Below are 22087 nucleotides of genomic sequence, written 5' to 3' on the forward strand. Positions count from 1 at the left end.
TGTATACATGTAAATGTTTAGAAATATATATGAATCTGACATGAATAAAAAATTCACTGTAAGCAGATAAAATCATCTGCACTTTGAATGATTAACATTGCCTATATCCTTAAATGATCATTTTGTAATTATTTTGCATAAGAGAGATGTGGTTTATCCAGCATTGTCGCATAACAATATCATGATTTATGCATTGTTTTTTTTACCACAATTGTTACTGTTCATTATTGATATTATCAATAACATTGATCAGCATGTATAGATATGTATACACATGTTGTTTGTTGCTAGCACTTTGTTGTGCGATTTCCCTAAATTCAACCCTTACAGTTTTGTTTTAAGTCGAAATGTGCATCTAAGCTATTACTGAACATGTAACTATAAAACAACTGATCCAAAAATGAAGCAGGAAACATTGAAGTTAACAAGTTTTTTATACTGCATTTGAACACATATATTTTTATTAGGTCACCTGAACTGATGGTTCAAGTGACCTATTGCTATCCGTCTTTGTCCGTCGTCCGTAAACCTTTACATTTCAAACTTAAACTCAAAACCTACTGAAGGAATTCCAATGAAACTTTACAGATATGTTCAGTAGCCTGCCCTGACCAAGTGTTGTTATTTTTCGGGTCGATTCGAAATCCCAAGATGGCTGCCATGGCGGCCATCTTGAAAAACCTATATCAAACATAAACTCCAATTCTACCAGAGGGATTTATTCCAAATTGCATGGAATTGTTCAGTAACTCATTGGATCAAAGTGTTATTTTTCAAAATTGTTACGTGTCTAATTTGCTCATAGGCAGCCATTTTTAAAATCTATTTTTTTAGAAACAAAGTTAAAAGTTAATTATCTTGAAAATTATCAACGTTTTGTTTCAAGGTGATAGGATCAAAGATCATAGGTCATTGGCACTTAAAAGTACTAAAATGCCAAGTTTCTTCCAATGCTGTTAAAGGGACATTCTGATTAAGTAACTATTTATTTTAACCTGTTTTGAATGAAAACATTTTCTATCGTGGCTACACACCTTATGAACACCTGGTACTTAAATTTGCTTGGAAGCAGCCTCATTCAATAATTATTAAAATATAATTGACAGAAATCCTTAACTTTTCGCCATGATTTAAGCAAATCTAGATTTAACAAGCGCACTGACCAACACTGTGAAGCGAGAAAGTAGGTCAGTGACGTTGCATACTGTAATTAGATAGTGTTCCCTTTTCACACAAACTCAGTAATATTAACACAAACTCGGTAGTAGTTCCACAAACTCTGTTATATTTATACAGTCTGTACCAGTACATCGCTACTGTCACTATACTATATGAACAGTGTTTACACTTATTTACACATAAATATGTGTGCCGTAATATTTACAGAACGTGTTATTTAACATTTAAACCACTGTGTATAATATCGTTATCCAACTAACCCAGATGGAATATAGATATCGCCTTGTAAACTATCGTGTGTTTGTGTTGCCACGATTTCAAAACAGTCACGTAATGATCTAAAAATAATTTCCGCGCTAAATTTAGAGGGGGATTCCCAACTAAATCGAGTGCTCAAGCTGGACATAGAGATTGACTGTGAACATTGGAATAGCACAGAAACATAACTGGAAAGGAACAAAACGCGTACATTCAGTGAAAATTGCAACGTTTTTACCGTGATGTCCCTTTTAAATTGAATGCAAGCTGAATAAGTGGATAAATAATTATTTGTGCCAATTATACTTTGCTGTAGTGAAAATGCAATTATTGGTAATATGTATTTAACTTTTAAATTTGTAATTGTTGATGTTTTACTAAGAACATCAATGACTGAATTTGATATTAAAATGATATTCCTTAGTAATTCTTATGAAGCATTGTTCATTCCATAATGTATGCAATATTTTGTTTTTGTTGATTTTTTATTTATTTTTTCTGTTATGAATGACTTAAGTATTGGTTATGGAAATCATTTTTTCTTTGTTAAAATTATTGTATATTTTCATTTTTTTGTTTTGTTATCAATGCAAAGGAGCATTTGTTTTGAAAATAAATTTGAATACAAATTGTATATCATTGTGTTTTTGTAGTCTGTTTCAAATGCAGGACAAATTTGTCTAGGGCAAATATTGCGTCGACACCGGTTGAAAAGTGTTCTGGAAAAAATCCTTCAAAACGGGAAAATCCCGTCTTTTTATAACTCAAGTTTTCATTGGACCAAAAATTGGAAGATTTCAATGACGTCATGTCTTTTGTATGTCTTTTGTAATAAGACTACTGGTTGACTGAAACCGATTGCTTTTTATAGAAACTTGCACGATTTGGATGGTCCTACCCATCCGTTCCTGTTTGTGGTGGTGGCACCTGGCTACCAGAAATACTGTTAATACGGTAGATTTCCGTAACACTTATACGAACTAACACTACGGAAGAAAAAATAAATATACAAAGAAACATTAATAAACTGTAATATATATTCTGATGATAGTTTTTTTTCAGTATTGTAGGATTTTCTCGTAAAAATGAGGACTACAAACTATGAATTCTTTGTGAAGAGTTCCTTTCTAAGGGGAGATAATTATACAACTACAAATTAATCCTTATATGAATCCTGCTAAGCGCTCAGCACATTTGGAGTAGGACGAATGGTTCGCCCGTTGTTAGTATGATGTGACCGGTTGGGGTGTCCTGCTGGGTGTCTTCGGCAGTATGCTTCAATGAGGTAGCACTAAAAATCGGCAAAAGTCCTGGCCTATCGCAAGGACACTTTAACACCAACATGCCGCAGCCTCCTAAAACACACATACGAACTCACCACACGCATGTCGCAAGCACGGGAGGCCGTCCTTAAATGACCCTAGCTGTTAATAGGAAGGTAAACAAAATAAACTAAACCAAACCGATTGGATTGCAAAGATGAGGACCGAGATAAACAGACCCCAGAGCAAGTGTGTTACTAATGGAACACTCGGGAAGAAAGAAGTGTAGAAATGAGTCTGAAACTGACAGGGGTACTCTCAACAGAATAAGAAACAGAATAACACTGATTATTTACAAAAAGGCATTAGAAACAGAAGGCCCCCAGTCCGGTTTGGCTTTGATTAATTGTCTAAATGTAGTGTTGGCCATGCCAAAGTAGACTAGTATATTTTGTTCAATGTCTACTGGGGTTGGATTGACGGGATTAAAACATTAAAGACGAACAGTGCGGAGGACTGATGGGCAGCTGATTTCATGGTCAATCCAACATCTTTTGGAGACAGGGTGTTAGTGTGTCAGTGTCAAGTGTCAGGGTAATTGTAGGAGCATTTTAAGCCAGTGTTCCTCGTTTCAGACAAAGCTTTGGGAAAGTAAACAGCTTTTAGTGTCGCAATTTAACTTTGCAAATCAAACATAAATTTTGTGAAATTGGAACGTGTATTTTGGTTCATTCCTGGTCCAGACTTCCGAGAATAGCAGATGTAGATAAGTTTTCGTTGATATAAAGTAGAGTTACCATCGTTTAATGTAAGAGGGATACAAGTCGAGGGGGGAAATGAATAGCAACAACGTATTTGGATCCAATTGTCCTTGAACTCCCCTACAGGATGAAAGAGAAGCGACAGTTGACGAGGCAATAAGAGAGCCACTCGGAGGTTTTCTCCGATAAGTGTCACAGATTGGGACCACGACCATCCTTGGACAGTAACCGAGTTGCCACAGGTGCCATATTATACACCAAAAAGGTTGCGTCTTTAGGCCTCAGAGCAACTTACTATCAGCTCAAGTTTGGAGAGAATTAAACAGGACATAAAGGAAATGAAAGAATCCCAACAAACTTTGCCAGGATTATACGATACAGAAGAAACCAAGGCATCTTCAGAGTTCCATAAAAGCATCACCAACACCGTACAAAAGGACAGAAAGTGTTAACAGCGATTAACTCTCCGCCAAGGATAAGTGTACTCAAAAAGAAAAAAATGAGTTACGGGAAGAAAATAAAAAATCATAAGAGTTTTCTAAAACTGACCATAATAATGTCGGTTTACTAGCACGTGTTTTGGCAATATAACAGATATTTTGGATTCAAAGTGATTATTTATAGGATTTTACTGTTTGTGTACTTTTAATTAGAACCATAAGTTTGATATTGACCATAATAAAGTCAACTTACTAGTACAATGTACTTGTGTTGGAGGTAAAACAGTTTGTGGATGGTTTGTTAATAGTTTGGATGTAAACTTAATTATTCCCTGGATTTTACTGATTATGTACAGTTTATTTGAAAACACTTCCATGGAGATAACTGTTTTAGATACTTTAATGGAAACTCCCGATTTGAAACTGGCCATAATAATGCCATTTTTCATATCGCATGGATTTATGTCATGTGGTTGTGCTGTTAAAAGGAATAGTATCAAATGTATTCCATTGTCTGGATTAGTGGTATGTGTATCAGTATAGAAGATTGACCACAATAATGTAAATATCACAGTCGAAGTTGTAAATATGGTACAAGACCATTAATATACATCACATCCCCATAATCGTATTAAAGAGAACAGAGAAAGGAACTAACCAATTGGCATGCCTGCCCGGAGGATGACCTGGAAGGACTAAGGAAAGCCGGATTGAGCCATTGAGACGGGAAAACTTGCAGTTTCATGAACAGTAAAGAACTGTGTTTTATAAGTGCCATTCCTGGTGTGGAATTAACAAACTGTTTTACCGAGTGACATTCCTGTTGGTGGAATTAACAGAACAGAAAAGTGTTTTACTGATAGACATTCCTGTGGATGGAATTAAAAGAACTGTGTTTTACTAAGGGACATTCCTGTTACAGGAATTAACAGAACAAAAAAGTGTTTTACTGAGTGACATTCCGTGGAATTGACAAATTTTGTGATATAAGCGATTTTCCTGGAAAATATATGGACTATGCTAAATGTAAATAAAGATATATATTGAAATTGGATTATAATAAGAACATTGTCAACAGTAATTTAATTCAATTCTTTATGACTTTAATTACTTGAGGAATGTATGTGTACAGTGTAAATCAACGAATGAATTATTTCATGCTCTCGGGAGTTCGTATACACGAGTGGGAGATAGTGTCATGTATAATTTGAATGATAATGAATAATTTATGATTATAAATCATCGTTCATCGACGAAACTCTTCAAATAATCATAAATTAGACGAAACTCTTCAGCGAGCCGAAGCATTTTCCGGACAAAATGCATGCGGAGATGACCCCCAAAAGTACACCTGACGACTGGCGATCATATAATCGCATGACCTTTGAACCCCGTATGTAAATGAAGAATCTGGACAGGCTCAGGGAGCCGTTTGAGAAATGGCGTTCTGAGCGAGGAAGTCGGCGATGTTTTCCTTATTGGAAGGGTTAGTTGATACACAGGCCAGTTCTGTATTTCTTAAACAATATAAACTCATCTTATCACGTTTGTATTTCGACTTCTTTGTCACCTAAGAAATCAAAAGAAAAATGCTAGCATTTTCCAAATCCATTCAAAGCAATGTTCTTCCTTAGGAATAAATTTCTTTGGACAACTAAACCAACGCTTCTTCCAACCAAACTGCGGAAAGTAATTGTGACGACATTCTCTAGAACCAACCGTATGACATACCAGAGATCGTACCATCTGACTTCCGTGAGCATGATCCTCAAGAGGCAGCTCCTTAAAATACAACTGTCTCGCTGGATAGTGAAGCGCAGTGTAGGGAAGGGACGAGCACAAGAGCGAAAACTATGTGGAAGACCAGTCGAACTTGCCATTATTTTTTTCAAGTTATTCCTTTCTTACAGACGCAATCAAAGCAGCGGTAGTTGATACAAAGAATTTGACGGCGGACGAGATGAGAGCACTGAAAGCAAACATGAACTATGCAAGTAACGTTCTCTTACGAAATGCTCATGCTAACCGTAGAGAGCAAGTGAAATTTTTGCAGCACAGAACATGTGTTATTCCAAATACAGGGGGACACGAAGTATTGCGGATCGTGTGCTATTAACAACGCCCTTGAAATTCAGAGTCAGAAATCACCGCCTTTTTCAATCAGTGAAATTGATGCTCTGGCAGATGAACTTTGGCTTATTATGGTAAATGAAACATCACACGGGGTTCTCCTCCAAGTGGAAAGTATGAGGGACAAGGAGAGTTTTTACAGTGTCGAAGAGGTAGGACATTGTGACAAGTCAGCTTACAGCAGAATTTAGCCTATGCAGTTTCGTTATACGGCTTTGCAATCATCTACACTGGATCTCGCTGAGAGATGATGGAGATCATATCGTTCTCTTTGATTCATCAAAAGCTGCTCCGTCAGAAATGTCTACCGCCGATCTAGGAACATTAATAACGCGCCATTGCCAATTTCCTGGAGCGGTTTACTATCAAAGAAAATGATGTACCATCAACGAGCCAAGAGAGTCGAAGAGGAACCCTTGTCACCATCACAAAAGAGGAAAATCGAACAAAGGTTCCGGTCAACAAAAGTACCCCTATTAATAATATACTACAACCTTTATTTTCCTCCCCGACTGTACCGGTCAACATCAGTACCTGTATAAATGATATAACAGCTTTAATTTACATGCTTTGGTTTCGTTTATTTTGTTTAACGTCCTATTAACAGCTAAGGTCATTTAAGGACAGCCTCCCGTGCGTGCGACAGCGGCGAACGCTCAACAAAGGGCCAAATGTGAGGTATTGTCAAGGGAGACATTAGGAAGAAGGATAAGATCCCAAATTTAGTCGCCTCTTACAACATGCAATGGGGGCAGCAGGTACAATTATAGCGCCCTACCTGCAGGGCTGACTTACCTGGAACATGGTTTGGTTTGGTTTATTTTGTTTAACGTCCTATTAACATCTAAGGTCATTTAAGGACGGCCTCCCGTGTGCGACATGCATGCGTGTGGTGAGTGCGTATGTGTGTTTTGGGAGGCTGCGGTATGGTCGTGTTATGTCTCCTTGTGATAGGCCGGAACTTTTGCCGATTTATAGTGCTACCTCACTAAAGCATACTGCCGAAGACACCCAGCAGCACACCCCACCCGGTCACATTATACTGACAACAGGCGAACCAATCGTCCCACTCCTAATATGTTGAGCGCTAAGCAGGAGCAGCAACTACCATTTTTAAAGACTCTGGTATGTCTCGGCTAGGGGACAGAACCCAAAGCCTTCCTCACAGGGGCGAACGCTCAACTAAAGGCCAAAAGTTAGGCATTGTCAAGGGAGACATTAGGAAGAAGAAAGTTGTTAAGAAGATAAAAGATAAGATCCCAAGTTTAGTCGCCTCTTACGATCATGCAATGGAGGCAGCAGGTACAATTCTTACGCCCTACCGCCTAGTTTGGTGCAATAATGTACTATCATAGAGTGTAAAGTAAACCCTAATTGTGTGCAACATTGCACTCCATAGGGTGTAAAGTAAACCCTAATTCGGTGCAATATTGCACTCCATATGGTGTAAAGTAAACCCTAGTAGGGTGCAACATTGTACTCCATAGGGTGTAAAGTAAACCCTAATTGTGTGCAACATTGCACTCCATAGGGTGTAAAGTAAGCCCTAATAGGGCGAATCGCGCGGCCATTTTGTGACGTCACTATTAGGGCGTGGCTTAACACTGGTAGGCAAAAACAATGGCGGACACAAAGATTACTACGAGGAAGATACCTGAAAGCGAAGGCGATATCGCATATTATATCGAGGATCAGCCACGCGAGGCAAGGCAGCGATATGAAACGAAGTTGACCTACGACAAGGGGCAGAAGTCTTTACCTAATCCGTACAGATTATCATCGGGATGGGTCAACGATATATCTACCTGGCCAGACCTAACTTACGGCGATATTTATAATTTCCTGATCGACAGCCCAGGTGTATACACCAAGGAATCAATGAAAGCCTACAAATCGTTGGACGCATACAGGTTGGCACAAAACCAATGAAATAATCAAATTGAAAAGTGACCTAATGTCGGATTTTCGCTGTATTTAAACCGTCGATACATAATCAACATTTATCATTTACCTTTCGCGGGGAGAATTTGATTTGGTCACGTGACGACACACCTGGATGATGTTTACCTTTGTGTAGAAAGGTGTCGATACATAATTCGACCAAGTAAACGCTCTCTCTGTCAAATTTCCAGGGCGGTCAATGAAAATCTCTGTACAGTCTATGATGCATCGACATCCTTTGAAATGTTGTCTTACTATGTCAGGCATTGTTCTTATAATGTCATCTTTTTCTGGCCAGTGAATGAGAAATGCCAGTTTCGATGCGAGAACTGGTATTGTATTATTCACAACATCTGAAATGACTGATTCTGAGCATCTAAAGCGGACTGCCAAGTCAAAGTTCAATGCATTCATCCTCAACTTCATCAAAATTATCATCAGAACACTGGCAGAATCTAAACATTGCTTCTTTGGTAAAACAGACGCAACATAGTTCAGTAACCACAGGAAACAAGCATATGATGGTAGCCCAGTATAGGAAGTTGTCCTGCTGCTATTGTGTTGATGCAATGTGCATGAGGGTCTGCAACAGGATCACACTGGTTCTTTGGCTCCGATGCAGAGAGTTCTAGCAATATGTTGGCAGCTAGGGAAGTATTCTCCTTGTTGGCAATCTCTTCCTCTCTCTTGCGGAGTCTGACATGTCTCTTGGATCCTGGTGTTGCTTGCCGTAAAGGTTCATATCCCATAGAAACAGAAGGGATCTGGATCAAGGGGGTCATTGCTCTTACCTGAAATAAGAAAAATTTGTTATAGAAGTTGCAAAGAAAAAAATATATATGTATATTTTTGATCTACCGAAGAACGATTACACACCGTTGATAAAATGGCGACCGCAGACACGATGGCTGTCGTTTGGAGTCCAGTCTTTTCTTTTCAATGCCGCCAACCAAAGTCGTTTTCTCTCGGGTTTCTTTGGGAATCTGTAAAATGACAACTTTGTCCTTGCATCCCCTCTGCTAGTGCAATCGATAACACAGCAAGATGTCGGCATAATCGCATTAATAGGTTCAGCATCTATCGACCCAAATAATGTAAACAAGTAATGGCGGATAGCTTTGAGTACTCCAGTGTTGCCTACCACTCAAAATCACGTGACTTTGTGACGTCACCGTGATTCGCCCTATTGGGTGCAATATTGCACTTCATAGGGTGTAGCTTAACACTTAATTTTGTGTATTATAACACCACAAATGTTACACACTTTTTGGTGTAATCTAGCTTAGTGTAAACTTCAACCTTTAGAGGTGGCAACTGGGTTAGGGTTGCCACCTCTAAAGGTGTAACCTCGCACAAAAATGTTTACAGTGTAGTTGTGTATACTAGTCTAATAGCGGAATTTCCGATACATCGATTCACACATGCGCAAAGCCCGATTTACCTGTGCTCGTGTGTTTGATAGGGGACAAAGCGCTCTCGATAAGGAATACGCATGATTGGTCACGAATAAAGGGAGCCACCACTTGAACGGGAAAATATCTCTATATATGTCTCTGGTGTAACGGATTGAGTAAGTATAGGAGTTGGCCGGGATGGGCTTTGTTTCGTATGTGTAGTCGGGGTATGGGGGATTAGTGTATGTAGAATTCAGAAGGAATTGTTTGTTCGCTAGGCCTATGCTGATTATCTCTGTGCATGTGTTATTGGTTGTAAAAATTGTTATTCAAGTACACTGGGGCGAGTCGGGTGTCGTTAGTCTGCTTACATACCGGGCCCAACAGGCTCCGACAGGCTCCGGTTACAAAAGTAAACATCTAGCGTTTACCTGTTCTTTTTTTTTAAATTAATCTGTGGCAGCTTTAATGTGCTTTTGATGGTTTAGGGGTCTGCAAGGTGGTATCACCTGAATTGTTCGCAAGATAATTCGTCCAATGTTTTTCGGTGGTATTAACATGAACGACTTGACTTAAATATTTTCCATTCATAAATCACCATTACGGCCACATATTGCAGGCATTATATTTCAAGGTGAGCTAGAAGATTTAGAGACATCTCGGTCTAAGACACCACGGCCCCAATATTTCTCGGCCTGGACACCTCGGCCTCTATCTGTAGCATATAACTATACTGTAACATGCAATACATGTAATCGTATTGAAGAGAACAGAGAAAGGAACTAACCACTTGGCATGCCTGCCCGGAGGATGCCCTGAAAGGACTAAGGACATCCGGATTGAGCCATGGATACGGGAAAACGATTGCAGTTTCACGAACAGTAAAGAACTGTGTTTTATAAGTGACATTCCTGGTGTGGATTTAACAAACTGTTTTACTGATTGACATTCGTATTGGTGGAATTAACAGAACAGAAAAGTGTATTACTGAGTGACATTCCCGTGAATGGAATTAACAGAACAGAACAGTATAGAACTGTGTTTTACTGAGGGACATTCCTGTTGGTGTAATTAACAGAACAAAAAAATGTGTTTTACTGAGCGACATAACACACAACACGTATGCTAATAGTGAGGATGACAGTAACACCAAGAACACCATTCAAGGAAGTGGAAAGGATGAGTCCTGTGAAATGTAGAAATGAACAGATGTATTCCTCATCAATCAAATTATTATTGTCTATCAAACTTCTTATCTATGATTTTCTCCTTAGTTAAAGAACTTGACATCAAGGCTTATTACAAATGCGTAACTGTCAAAGAATCAGAGTCTAATTTGTTCAAAACCTATTCATAGTCATTAAGTTCAAAGGAATCAAAAGAGCTTCCAAATGAATGCTGAGACATATTTTTCAATGGGTTATTGTTCTGTATACGCAATCAATAATTATGCGTTTTACTTTGATGATTTCTGTAATGTTGTAAGTTTTTAACAACATAAGGGTAACGAAAACATAGCAAATGGCACTAGCAACAAACAAAAATGAGGAATGATTCACACAAGTCGTGTCAAACGTACCTTGTAAGTCCTTGACAGGTTGAGTTTCAGAGTCCTTGTTAGTCGGTGAAGTAGTAGGCGACAATTTAGAGTCCTCGATAGTAGACGGCACTTTAGAGTCCTTGGTAGTCGGCAGCGTTTTAGGACCCGTGGTAGTAGGTGACATGTAGGGGGTTAGCCTTTTAAGGTTATGTCCTCCATATACTGTCGTCCTATTCGTGACAGTGATACAAGTACATCTTGTAGCTGTACAATCCCAGGCTTTGTTGGTGCTTAGCGGTTTACAACACCTACTTACCCTTGGGCACAGAGGTGTGCAGCTGCATATGGCCAAAAGTAGCGAGAACACTTTAAACGAAATCATCATCTAGCGGAACTTTATGTGGAATGATGAAAAATCAGGAAACTTGCTTGTTTTGTTTCTTAGTTGACACTTTCAGATTTGTTGATATTTATTTGTTCTTTTAGTGAATGTCATCACTTATCAAGGATGGGGACCGTTAACTGATAACCTATGTGCTTATTTCATTATAACTCTGATATTAACAAATTACTTTTTTGTTAGCTTAACTTTGTAAATGCCATCACTAATCAACGGTAAGTTAATATGATACCCCTGGTGCGCTGTTTCGTTTTGACCACAAATAAAGTGTGACTGAGATAAGTGACAGTTTTCTATATACATGACGCTCGAACAGGAAGTGAGATACAAGTGACAGTTTTCTATATACATGACGTTCGAACAGGAAGTGAGATACAATAGTTGCATACTGTCTCTCTGTGACCCTGTCTCCTCTAATCAACACCTTAATGAGAACGGTTATACATTTACATTTGTTTATAGGACATGAAGGGTTGACGGGACATACACCTCTCCCTATCTCTCCGTGATGATGTTTTCTCTTTCGTTTATCAACACAATAATGTCAGCTATTGTATATATTCTTTTTGAAACAATTAGGGCTTGGATGACAAACATATCCTTTTGTTTATGGGATGAGAGGTGACCAGAGACCACCTATGGGAAGACCGCATGGCACTGAATAAAATATGAGGTCAATGGCGTTCTCTGCAGGTACCATTCTGTAGTTAACCATGATAGTGGTATCAGGACAATGACCTCTGAAAGAGTCAGCATTTTTTTTTTTTTTTTTTTTAAAGAGTATTGAACTTAATGCTTAGTTACCTTAATGATTCTTACTAACGAATAAACTTGCTTCCTACTACACCTGTGTAAAATTAACGGTTTCCTGTCTTATTGAGCTATGGTGATAAAATCAGTGCAGATCCTGTTATCTACCTCACTCTTCTAAAAATTCGCCGAGAATACAGACTGAAATGGCTGAAAATTAAATCAATAACGGACACCCAAATTGTGAACCTTGTTGAAGAATTTGGAGATATGGAGGATTTCGGAGAAACAGACCCATTCTTAAAATTTCTTGAGTAAGTATATATTCATATTTGTAATTAAGACCTGCATTAATGTGTTAATGTTTTTAAAAACTATTTTTTTTTAAAACACAAATGACTACATATAAATACATCTAATTTCAAGGCAAATTTCTCAGTACAATTTGTAGATATGATATTTAGACTAGACATGTATATGTCCTATGGAAATTTCTTTTAAAAGCTCAAATTGTTTCATGGTTTGAAATAATTACTTTTCAGTTCTAGCATTGAATGGGAGGATTCCATTGTGAGGAAAGAGCTCGTAGGTAACAGCTCTACACCATCAAAAACGGAACAAAACAACGTCATTGTGATATCTGATGAGGATTCCCCAATGAAACTCCAAAAGTAAGTTATGATTTATTGTATATTGCTTCCCACTTTTAAAATGAGCAACTCAAATTTGCCAATTACTATTGTATGCTTCGACTTTTTTCCAAGACTGATTATATAATCCCTTGTATACCTCTGTTGAAAACTTAAATCTTGTTCATTTCTAAAAAGAGATATTCTGTTAATGTTTTTCAGAAGAATAATCCAGAATAGAGTCAATGACCTTCAACGTAAAAACGAGCTCTTGCTGCTGGAAAAGCGAGAGTTAGAAAAAGGTTTGGACATAATCATCAAAGAGTTGGACCAAATAAAAAACATATTGTAATTATTTGTAATAAACAAAATAAACGAAAAAACACTTACCTTGGATCTCTCTTTTTTCTTGACAAGTTGTGACAGCAGCCTTCAGCACAAGTCAAAACTAACGACACAAGTGACTAAAGGGACTTGTTTTTAAAAATCTGGAGCAGATTTTGTTTGAAACTGTGTTGTATGATATATTAATTCTCATCACCATAGCAATGACAACATAACAACATAACAACATACGATTGGTCAACAGCGATATTTCTTTTCAAATTCTAACCAATAGGTAAAGTTAGGATCAACTGTGTTAGACTGTATGTTTTAAATTACCCATGACCAATGAAAACAAGTGCAATCAATGATTGCGAAAGCTCACCGGTGGCAGCAATCACAATATACATTCATTTTTTATGTATGTATAAGCATGTCATTTTGAAATTGTATGTCACATAATATCGCTCCTAGACCTCTAATGGATGTATAAACCAAATAAGAAGGGTGTGGACTTCCAAGCTTTTCAAGCTTTCCATGCCATTTTTTTCTGTATGATTTGCCACAGCATCACTCCTGGATCCTTATTGAATGTATAAACCAATTAGAAGGGTGATAGGTGTATACTTTTTTACTTAGCCCCAAAACTTTAAAGTGGGTTTTGGTGCCAAAAAAGTAAAGTCCATTAAATGGTAAAATGCGGAAAAATCACAATTTTTTTCTGCATAATTTTGCCATAGCATCACTCCTAGACCTCTAATGAATGCATAAACCAACTTACAAGGGCCTGAGGTGTATACTTTTGGACTTACAAGCTTTCCAAAAACTTACTCCAAAAACTTTAAAGTTTTGGGGTGGGACGCCGACGCCGACGCGGACGCCGGGGTGACAGCATTAGCTCTCGGTTACTCGTAACCGGTGAGCTAAAAATAACAAGTGCCAGATACTTATTTTAATTCTATCACATGACCTTAAACACTTGTGTGGCGTCTCTCCTGACGCGGTACCTTCATCTTAAAAAAAAAAGTTTATTTCTGTCATGCTCAGTAGGTCAAATGCCTATTTGTAGCACTGGGTTTTCCCCCTTAAAAGTGGTGGAGCTCTTTGGACAAGACAATGACCTCAGAACCCCGTTCCGCAGATGGCCTGGAATCAACATGTGTGCTCTCCCACCTCCCGTCACGCTCCCATCTAAGGTTAAGGTCATGACCTTTGCACGTTAAGAGGTCATGACCTCTCCTTTTAATTAGGTCACTAGGTCATACCCCTTTATGTTTATACACACTGCTACCATGGTAGTTGGGGTATGTTGAGATGGTGGGACAAAAACTGCAGGTTTTGAATGTTTTCTGGTATCGGTACCGGCTGTGTCATCATGATCAACATCGATCTTCGGATGATTGCGTCGTATATGTGAAAAGTTTGTCGTACCTCCTGTATTGCGTACTTCCTAGGTTACATAATGTGCAAGATGCAACATCCTTCAGAAGTTTTTTATCAACTTCCTTCATTAAGTATAATTGTCATATTCTGCTCTTAGTGTTCGTTTTTTTGACGTACTTCACATTCTGTGCATTTTCATCCGCAATGCTTGCTTCGATTCAAAGTGATCCAAGTCATATCGAGGCTTGCTTATTCTACATACTGTTAAAGGGCCTGATTGATCACAAACGAAAGTAATAGGAAAGTGAAACAAAAAATAGTGTACCTGCATATTGCGCCGACCTACTTGTATCATGATAAACCAGTATATCGATAATATCGCTCAGCACTACAGATGTCACACTTCTCAATGAATTCTTTGACGTCAGTGTTCATGTTGGGACAATGTAAACACTCCCTGAGACGTAGGAGACATGCTTGTAGCCCTGTGTACGACGAGTGAACACGCTCCGCCATAGCCATACGCATACTCTGCGGGATGATGACACGATTTACTTTGAAGATAATACCATTCTGTATGGTCAACTCTTCCCTGAAGGGAAAGTAGAATATCTGACATTCTAGGAGTGTGTCTCTTATCTGGCAAACCTCGTCGAACGATTGATTTCAACTTAGCTAGTTTCTCGTCTTTCTCAGACTCAAAAGAGTCACAAGAGGAAACTATCAGGTGATATCGGTAGGTGTTCGACCATGTTAAAGTTTTAAATATCACGTTCTGACCTTGATCTCTGTTAAAACCTTTGTACGGTGCAAATGCGCGGCCTAGTGCATCACCCATATGCAACTTTGGTCCTGCTTGTAAGTAATAGTGAAATTGAAAACGTTGTAACCTCAACAGCATGCGCTGAAGTCTTTTGGGTGCACTGACTTATGATCTCTAGTCCTGATTATATCAAGACTTTCCTACCATAGTGTAATTTTCAAAACGTTCCTTACCGAAAACCACCACTAAAAGTTCTTTTTCGATTTGGGCGTAGTTTTCCTCTGTATGTGTTAAAGTTCTTGAGGCATAGCAGATCGAGTGTCCTTCTTGCAACAGACAGACTCCCATACCCTATGTTACGTATCACATTGCAGGACAGTGTCCTTTGACGTGTCAAAGTATTTACGAACCGGTTCACTTGAAGAACATTGCTTTGATGTCTTCAAACGCTCGACCGTGTATATTATCGTCCTATATAAACTCTACATCATCCTTTAACAGCTGTCACAATGGTGCTGTCTTCTCAGAAAGACATTGTGAAAACAAACTTCTTTACATAGTTTATCATCCCCAACAGTCTCTGAACGTCCTTCTTTTCTCTTGGAGTTGGCATTTCAGCAATGCCCTTAACCTTTTCCGGGAATACGAAACAACTCGAAACTCTCATAATCTGATGATGTTTGGCAGGGAGGTATCTGCACCTCATTCCAATTTCAAATGTCCCAACATTAAAGACCATTCCAAGAAACGAGTGGGATTGGAAGTTAAAGGAACAAATGGAAGAATCACACCAACATGGCAGGAAGTATGCCAAAGGAGCTATGAACCGCCAGAAAAAGTGGCAGGACTTTAGGCCACGTGTATGTGTTCTTCCCGAACAGACAACCGGGGAAGTCACGCAAACTGGCAGAGCGATGGCAAGGACCATTCAAAGTAGTTTCTAGGATGGGAGAGATGACCTACAAAATCCGATGTGGTCACAAAGTTAAAATTCAAGTTGTGCATGCAAATAGAATAAGAGCGACGGAACTACAGATACTAAGAGGTGAAAGTTAGAGTGAAGTGTCCGGGTTAAGAGATGTCCAAGTACAGGTGGATGAGACTAGTTTTGAATCGGAACGTAGTCCGGAAAGTGAGACAGTATTTGAGAGGGGATCGATTGAGGTGAGATCTCAACTGGGAGAAACAGGCTCCAGGAGACAAAGGCGCCCTCCGAAATGGCATTCTGATTTTACTTCAGTATACCGTGCCTTGGGAGAATCACTGTATGCCATGCCTCTTTTCTCTCTTTCCAGAAAAATGGTAAAGACAAAGAGCACACCGACAAAGCCACATACCTGTCCAATCTGTTCCACTAAGACAACATTAGAAGAGATGAGGGTACATCTTGTGGATTGTGGGATGAAGTCAGTAGACGTGTTGCGCTGTAACAGCTGTGCGTATACCACATATAAGCAAGCTAACTTGGAACGCCACGAGAAACGGCATAGAAGCTGCCTTTGGAAACGGGAGTACACTTGCCTCTCAACCAACAATGTCTCCCCTCTCCCCGCCTGAGCCTATGCATGTTTCGTCTGATGATGACGCATCATCTTAGATGAGCTGGTATGACGAGGACCCGGGACCTGGAAGTGTCTGACACCGACACCGAGGGAACGGGTACAGTGGATTCCCCGGACAATGAAAGTGGTGTAGTTGTCCGGAAGAGAACAAACCCCGCACCAGTGTTCTCGGGGACACCAAAACGGAAGGTAGTGCTAGTAATACACCCGAAGGATCCTGCGAACACGGTCCCGAGGACGGTAAGGCCAAATACAGCAGCAATGGGAAAGTATATGAAAAGAAGGAAGACGGTATGCCATGTAGGCATACAAACAGAGGCTAGGTCACGATGGACCGTGACTAAGACCACAAGATACACCGAGAACGGTCGGGAATATGAAGTGGTTGAGATCGAAGACTTTTGTTTAGACAAGTATAGACGTCCTATGGTGGGACTCGGAATATTGAAGATTATTGCTTCTTAGTTATTAGTTATTAGTTTATAGTCGAAATATTGAAGAATGGGGTTTTTTTTTGTTACATATTGCTTGTTGAAATGTGGATACAACTTGCTCTATTTTGATATAAAGGTTTACTTTTTTTGTATTTTATTAAAATATTTATATTTTTGCAGAGACTTATGATTCCCATGATTTCTTCCATGTTCATATATATATTGTTAAACTTGTTAGCAGAGCGAGCTTTTGTTGTTCCATTTATATTCAGTTGTTGCCTTAGAATATAATGTTAAGTTGTCATTACGGTTGTTGCATACATGTAAATTTAGAACAGCTATCGTTAGATAAATGTTTGTATATAATGCATTTGAGTGGTTTGTTATGCTGTTATTGGACGCGAGGACGCTTGCTCAGAGGCAGGGGTAATGTAATGAACACAGCCGGAATATACTGTACCAATACACAACTCTGGTGGAACGTAAATATTACCTGCACAGGACACCTCCTTAGGGTCATTTCAAACGGACAGCTGACCCTGTACTACATTCTATAAATAGTCGGTAGAACTACTGGCAAATGTACCAATCAATTGCCCATTAAAAACCTATTGATTTTATACCCATTAATAATGTGCAGGTAGGGCGTAAGAATTGTACCTGCTGCCCCCATTGCATGATCGTAAGAGGCGACTAAATTTGGGATCTTATCTTTTCTCTTCTTTCTGAACAACTTTCTGTTTCCTAATGTCTCCCTTGACAATGCCTCACTTTTGGCATTTAGTTAAGCGTTCGCTGCTGTGAGGTTCTGTCCCCTAGCCGAGACATACCAGAGTCTTTAAAAATGGTAGTTGCTACTCCTGCTTAGCGCTCAGCATATTTGGAGTGGGACGACTGGTTCGCCCGTTGTCAGTATAATGTGACCGGGTGGGGTGTGCTGCTGGGTGTCTTCGGCAGTATGCTTCAGTGAGGTAGCACTATAAATCGGCAAAAGTTCCGGCCTATCACACCTTAACACGAACATACCGCAGCCTCCCAAAACACACATACGCACTCACCACACGCATGCATGTCGCACGCACGGGAGGCCGTCCTTAAATGACCTTAGCTGTTAAAGTGGAACCCAGACTAGAAAAGGAAATGGGCGGAGCCTAATTCAAAATGTCTCTCGTTTTTAGCTGTTTTCATCTCGGAGGAGATATTTTGTAAACTGTGCTAATTATCTTATTTAGCTAGGATGCACAGTTGGCATGCATGTTTATTATTTAATGATACAGAAATCTACTTCATTTCTTCATTGAAAGTAGCATTTTAAAGCAGATATACAGAAAATATTTTTTGAAGTTGAACCTATTTGAAAAACCCTTCCTCCTTATATGGGGAAATGTCCTTTGCTAACCTTTCATCACAACACTTCCACGTGGTCAGTGAGAGGTACATGTGTGTGTATGTATGTTTACACCATGTACTGTGTATGAGACATTGCTGTTATGCTGATAAGAGTTGGCTATTTGTGAAATTAATATTAAACATGCTTACATACCTTGTTACTGAAGACTATGTATGCCTAGCGATCCCATGTAGAAAACCAAGAAATCCATGCATGTATTATACAGTATAAACCATTAATTCCAAGAATATTATCACAACCACTTTATGATAAAGTGGAGTTCCTAATCACATTACAAAAAGTACAGTATTAAACCCATCTGTGTCCCATATATAACATTCCCTCTGGATTGGGATACAATTGACGAACTAATAGTAAGACACAATCTGGTATTATTTCCCTCCTGGTCCAAACACATCCATCAGCTTCTGTTCTCTGAAACTGTCTCATTTTTCTTCTTTTGTATCTGGGATTTGCCCATGCCCCTCTTTGAGAAAGAAGTGTCCAGAATTTCCTGTACCGTATTTTCCTTAATCCGGAATTTCTATCATGTGGAGTTGCACCATTACCAAGCCATGATTGAATATTAGTTGTTATGCAAGGATTACATAAACAATTTGGACATTCTCCATCCTGAACTTCATCTGATAGGTCATCATGATCTCCACCAGCATTACCGGAATTACCACCTGCTGAGGAAGAGGTTACATTCCTGACAGAAGTAGTTTCAAGATTTCTGTTCTTTATAATGTGGTCAGTCAGCACTTCCGATGAATCTTCAGATGTTGCCCAAGAATTATTTACAATGGCATCTTCAAAGTTCCAGTTATGATGTCCAAATAGTGCCGAAATAACATCTAACTGTTCTCTTGTGAGTAGAAGCTGTATATTTCTCCTTTCATCCTCCATTCTCTTTGATAACAATTTATGAAGGAGTGTACACTATGTAGATGCTATATCCTGATACTGGACACCACAAAGAGAAAAAGGGCGCAATAAAATTGGAGGCAGAGACTGGACACTGGGTCAATCTATTATGTGAGGGTTGTATCAGGCAGGTGTTGCATAATATGTAAACCAAATAACACAGAAAAAACGTGTTCTGGTCATATTATTATTGATATATTTATAATGAAATCAATTTTGGTTAAGTATTAATATATCATTTAAATACAATTATCATCTTTTATATATAATTGGATATAACAATGAAAATGTGGCCCCCATCTCTAAGTTTTATAGATAGAATTGACCAGACTGATCTATTTTTCTAGATGAGGGTGACTGAATAAAATATATGTATACTTATAACAAAAATAACAAGAAAATGCCGAAAATGTGATAACATTTTTAAAATAAAAATTAGTCGTCATTAATTTTTGTTTAAAAGAAAAACATACATTCAGATAAAATTACATGACATTATGGTTGAGTATACCGACACCCCACATCATAATGGGTTGGTCCACATAGATATATTGTGAAAAAATTCATATGAAGGAACAATAATTTTCTAAATTGCTTTCAAACATGACTGACCAAAATCCACAACCACCAAAGAGAATACGAGAAGAGAATAGAAACGAGAATCCAAGAGAAAAACGTGTATCAGACTCAGGAGAAAGACAACAAGCCTGTCCTTGGCAATGTTAGATTCTATGTACAGTCAGATGAGAAGAAAACCGAAGTGTTCAACAAAATTGACAGAGCAAAACTACTACTGAATAGCAAGATATCAAATGTCACAAACACAGAACTTTAGAATCATGTTTTGGATTTATTTCTGAGAACTTATGAAGATACAGTACCAGAAGATAGCATTGAAAGTATTCAATTCAGACAGTATCTACATTGCGAGAAAGATTCCACACAGGAAGCAATTTACTTTGTTACGGAATCAGCAATCAGAAACATTTGTGCAGGAATCCAATTACATGGAAAGGAATGTGGACGTGCAACGTAGTGGACATGCTGCTAAACTGACTTTTATGTGTGAAGATAAGCATACCTTCAAGTGTGACACATCTCCTCATATCGAAGGAGGGAAGTATTTAGTAAATTTGAGGATGCTTCATTCCCTTCTAGGAAGTGGACTACGTTACACTCAATATGAACGAATCGGAAATGCTGCTAATTTCGGTGTCTGCCCAGAGTCCTACTTATTAACAATATATGGGTCCAGCATGGGAATACCTCGAACGAGTTCGTGTTTCAGGGTGCCAAGGTGAAGGTCACCGTTACTATTTATAGAAAATCTTTGTCAGCACTCTTACAACTTCATTTCTCAACGGATCCTGACCAAACTTCATATATGGGTCCAGCATGGGAATACCTAGAACGAGTTCGTGTTTGAGGGTGCCAAGGTCAAGGTTAAGGTCATGTCTATTGCAGTTCAGTGCAAATGACAACTGATGTTATTTCAATGTCCTGCAATAACCCCACCCCCAATTTTGCGTCAGAGTTAATGTGTTACGCGAGGGGATTTGTATCGTTTGCGATGCCTTGTTGGTTATACTGCAAAGACACCCAGCAGCACACCCCACCCGGTCACATTATACTGACAACGGGCGAACCAGTCGTCCCACTCCAAATATGCTGACCGCTAAGCAGGAGTAGCAACTACCATTTTTAGCTCACCTGGCCCATGGTGCAGCGTCCGTCGTCCGTCATTTTTAGCTCACCTGGCCCGAAGGGCCGGTGAGCTTATGCCATGGTGCAGCGTCCGTCGTCCGGCGTCCGTCGTCCGTCAACTTTTTCTTTAAATTGCTACTAGTCCTAAAGTGTTGAATGGATTTTCACAAAATTTGGTCAGGAACATCCTTGGGGGAAGGGGAACAGAGTTTGTATATATTTTTGCTCTGAACCCCCAGGGGCCTGAGGGGCGGGGCCAAATAGGGGAAATAGGGTTATTCCTTTAAATCGCTACTAGTCATAAAGTTATGAATGAATTTGAACCAAATTTGGTCAGGAACATCCTTGGGGGAAGGGGAACAGGGTTTGTATACATTTTTACTCTGAACCCCCAGGGGCCTGAGGGGCGGGCCAAATAGGGGAAATAGGGTTAATCCTTTAAATCGCTACTAGTCATAAAGTTATGAATGAATTTGAACCAAATTTGGTCAGGAATATCCTTGGCAGAAGGGGAACAGAGTTTGTATACATTTTTACTCTGAACCCCCAGGGGCCTGAGGGGCGGGGCCAAATAGGGGAAATAGGGTTATTCCTTTAAATCGCTACTAGTCATAAAGTTATGAATGAATTTGAACCAAATTTGGTCAGGAACATCCTTGGCAGAAGGGGAACAGAGTTTGTATACATTTTTACTCTGAACCCCCAGGGGCCTGAGGGGCAGGGCCAAATAGGGGAAATAGGGTTAATCATTTAAATCGCTACTAGTCATCAAGTTATGAATGAATTTGAACCAGATTTGGTCAGGAACATCCTTGGCAGAAGGGGAACAGAGTTTGCATAAATTTTTACTCTGAACCCCCAGGGGCCTGAGGGGCGGGGCCAAATAGGGGAAATAGGGTTAATCCTTTAAATCGTT

The 22087-nt window shown here is 39.2% G+C and overlaps 1 protein-coding gene across 1 annotated transcript; it reads left to right on the forward strand.

Moving 5' to 3' along the window:
• Window positions 1–10120: 10120 nt before the first annotated feature.
• On the forward strand, window positions 10121–13073 carry LOC117315469. Its single transcript, XM_033869668.1, has 3 exons — window positions 10121–12369; window positions 12598–12726; window positions 12907–13073. Exons 1-3 carry the CDS (start codon window positions 12326–12328, stop codon window positions 13034–13036), a joined length of 303 nt encoding a protein of 100 aa, XP_033725559.1. The 5' UTR covers window positions 10121–12325; the 3' UTR covers window positions 13037–13073.
• The last annotated feature ends 9014 nt before the right edge of the window (window positions 13074–22087 follow it).

This window comes from Pecten maximus, chromosome 17 (assembly GCF_902652985.1).
Source record: "Pecten maximus chromosome 17, xPecMax1.1, whole genome shotgun sequence".
NCBI classification, from domain to species: Eukaryota; Metazoa; Mollusca; class Bivalvia; order Pectinida; family Pectinidae; genus Pecten; species Pecten maximus.

Excerpts from the sequence above, each read along its gene's own strand:
- LOC117315469 (XM_033869668.1), top strand. The coding sequence starts at position 12,326 with ATGGAGGATTTCGGAGAAACAGACCCATTCTTAAAATTTCTTGA. Across the intron at positions 12,370-12,597 it reads CCATTCTTAAAATTTCTTGA|TTCTAGCATTGAATGGGAGG; the intron begins GTAAGTATATAT and ends ATTACTTTTCAG. Across the intron at positions 12,727-12,906 it reads TCCCCAATGAAACTCCAAAA|AAGAATAATCCAGAATAGAG; the intron begins GTAAGTTATGAT and ends AATGTTTTTCAG.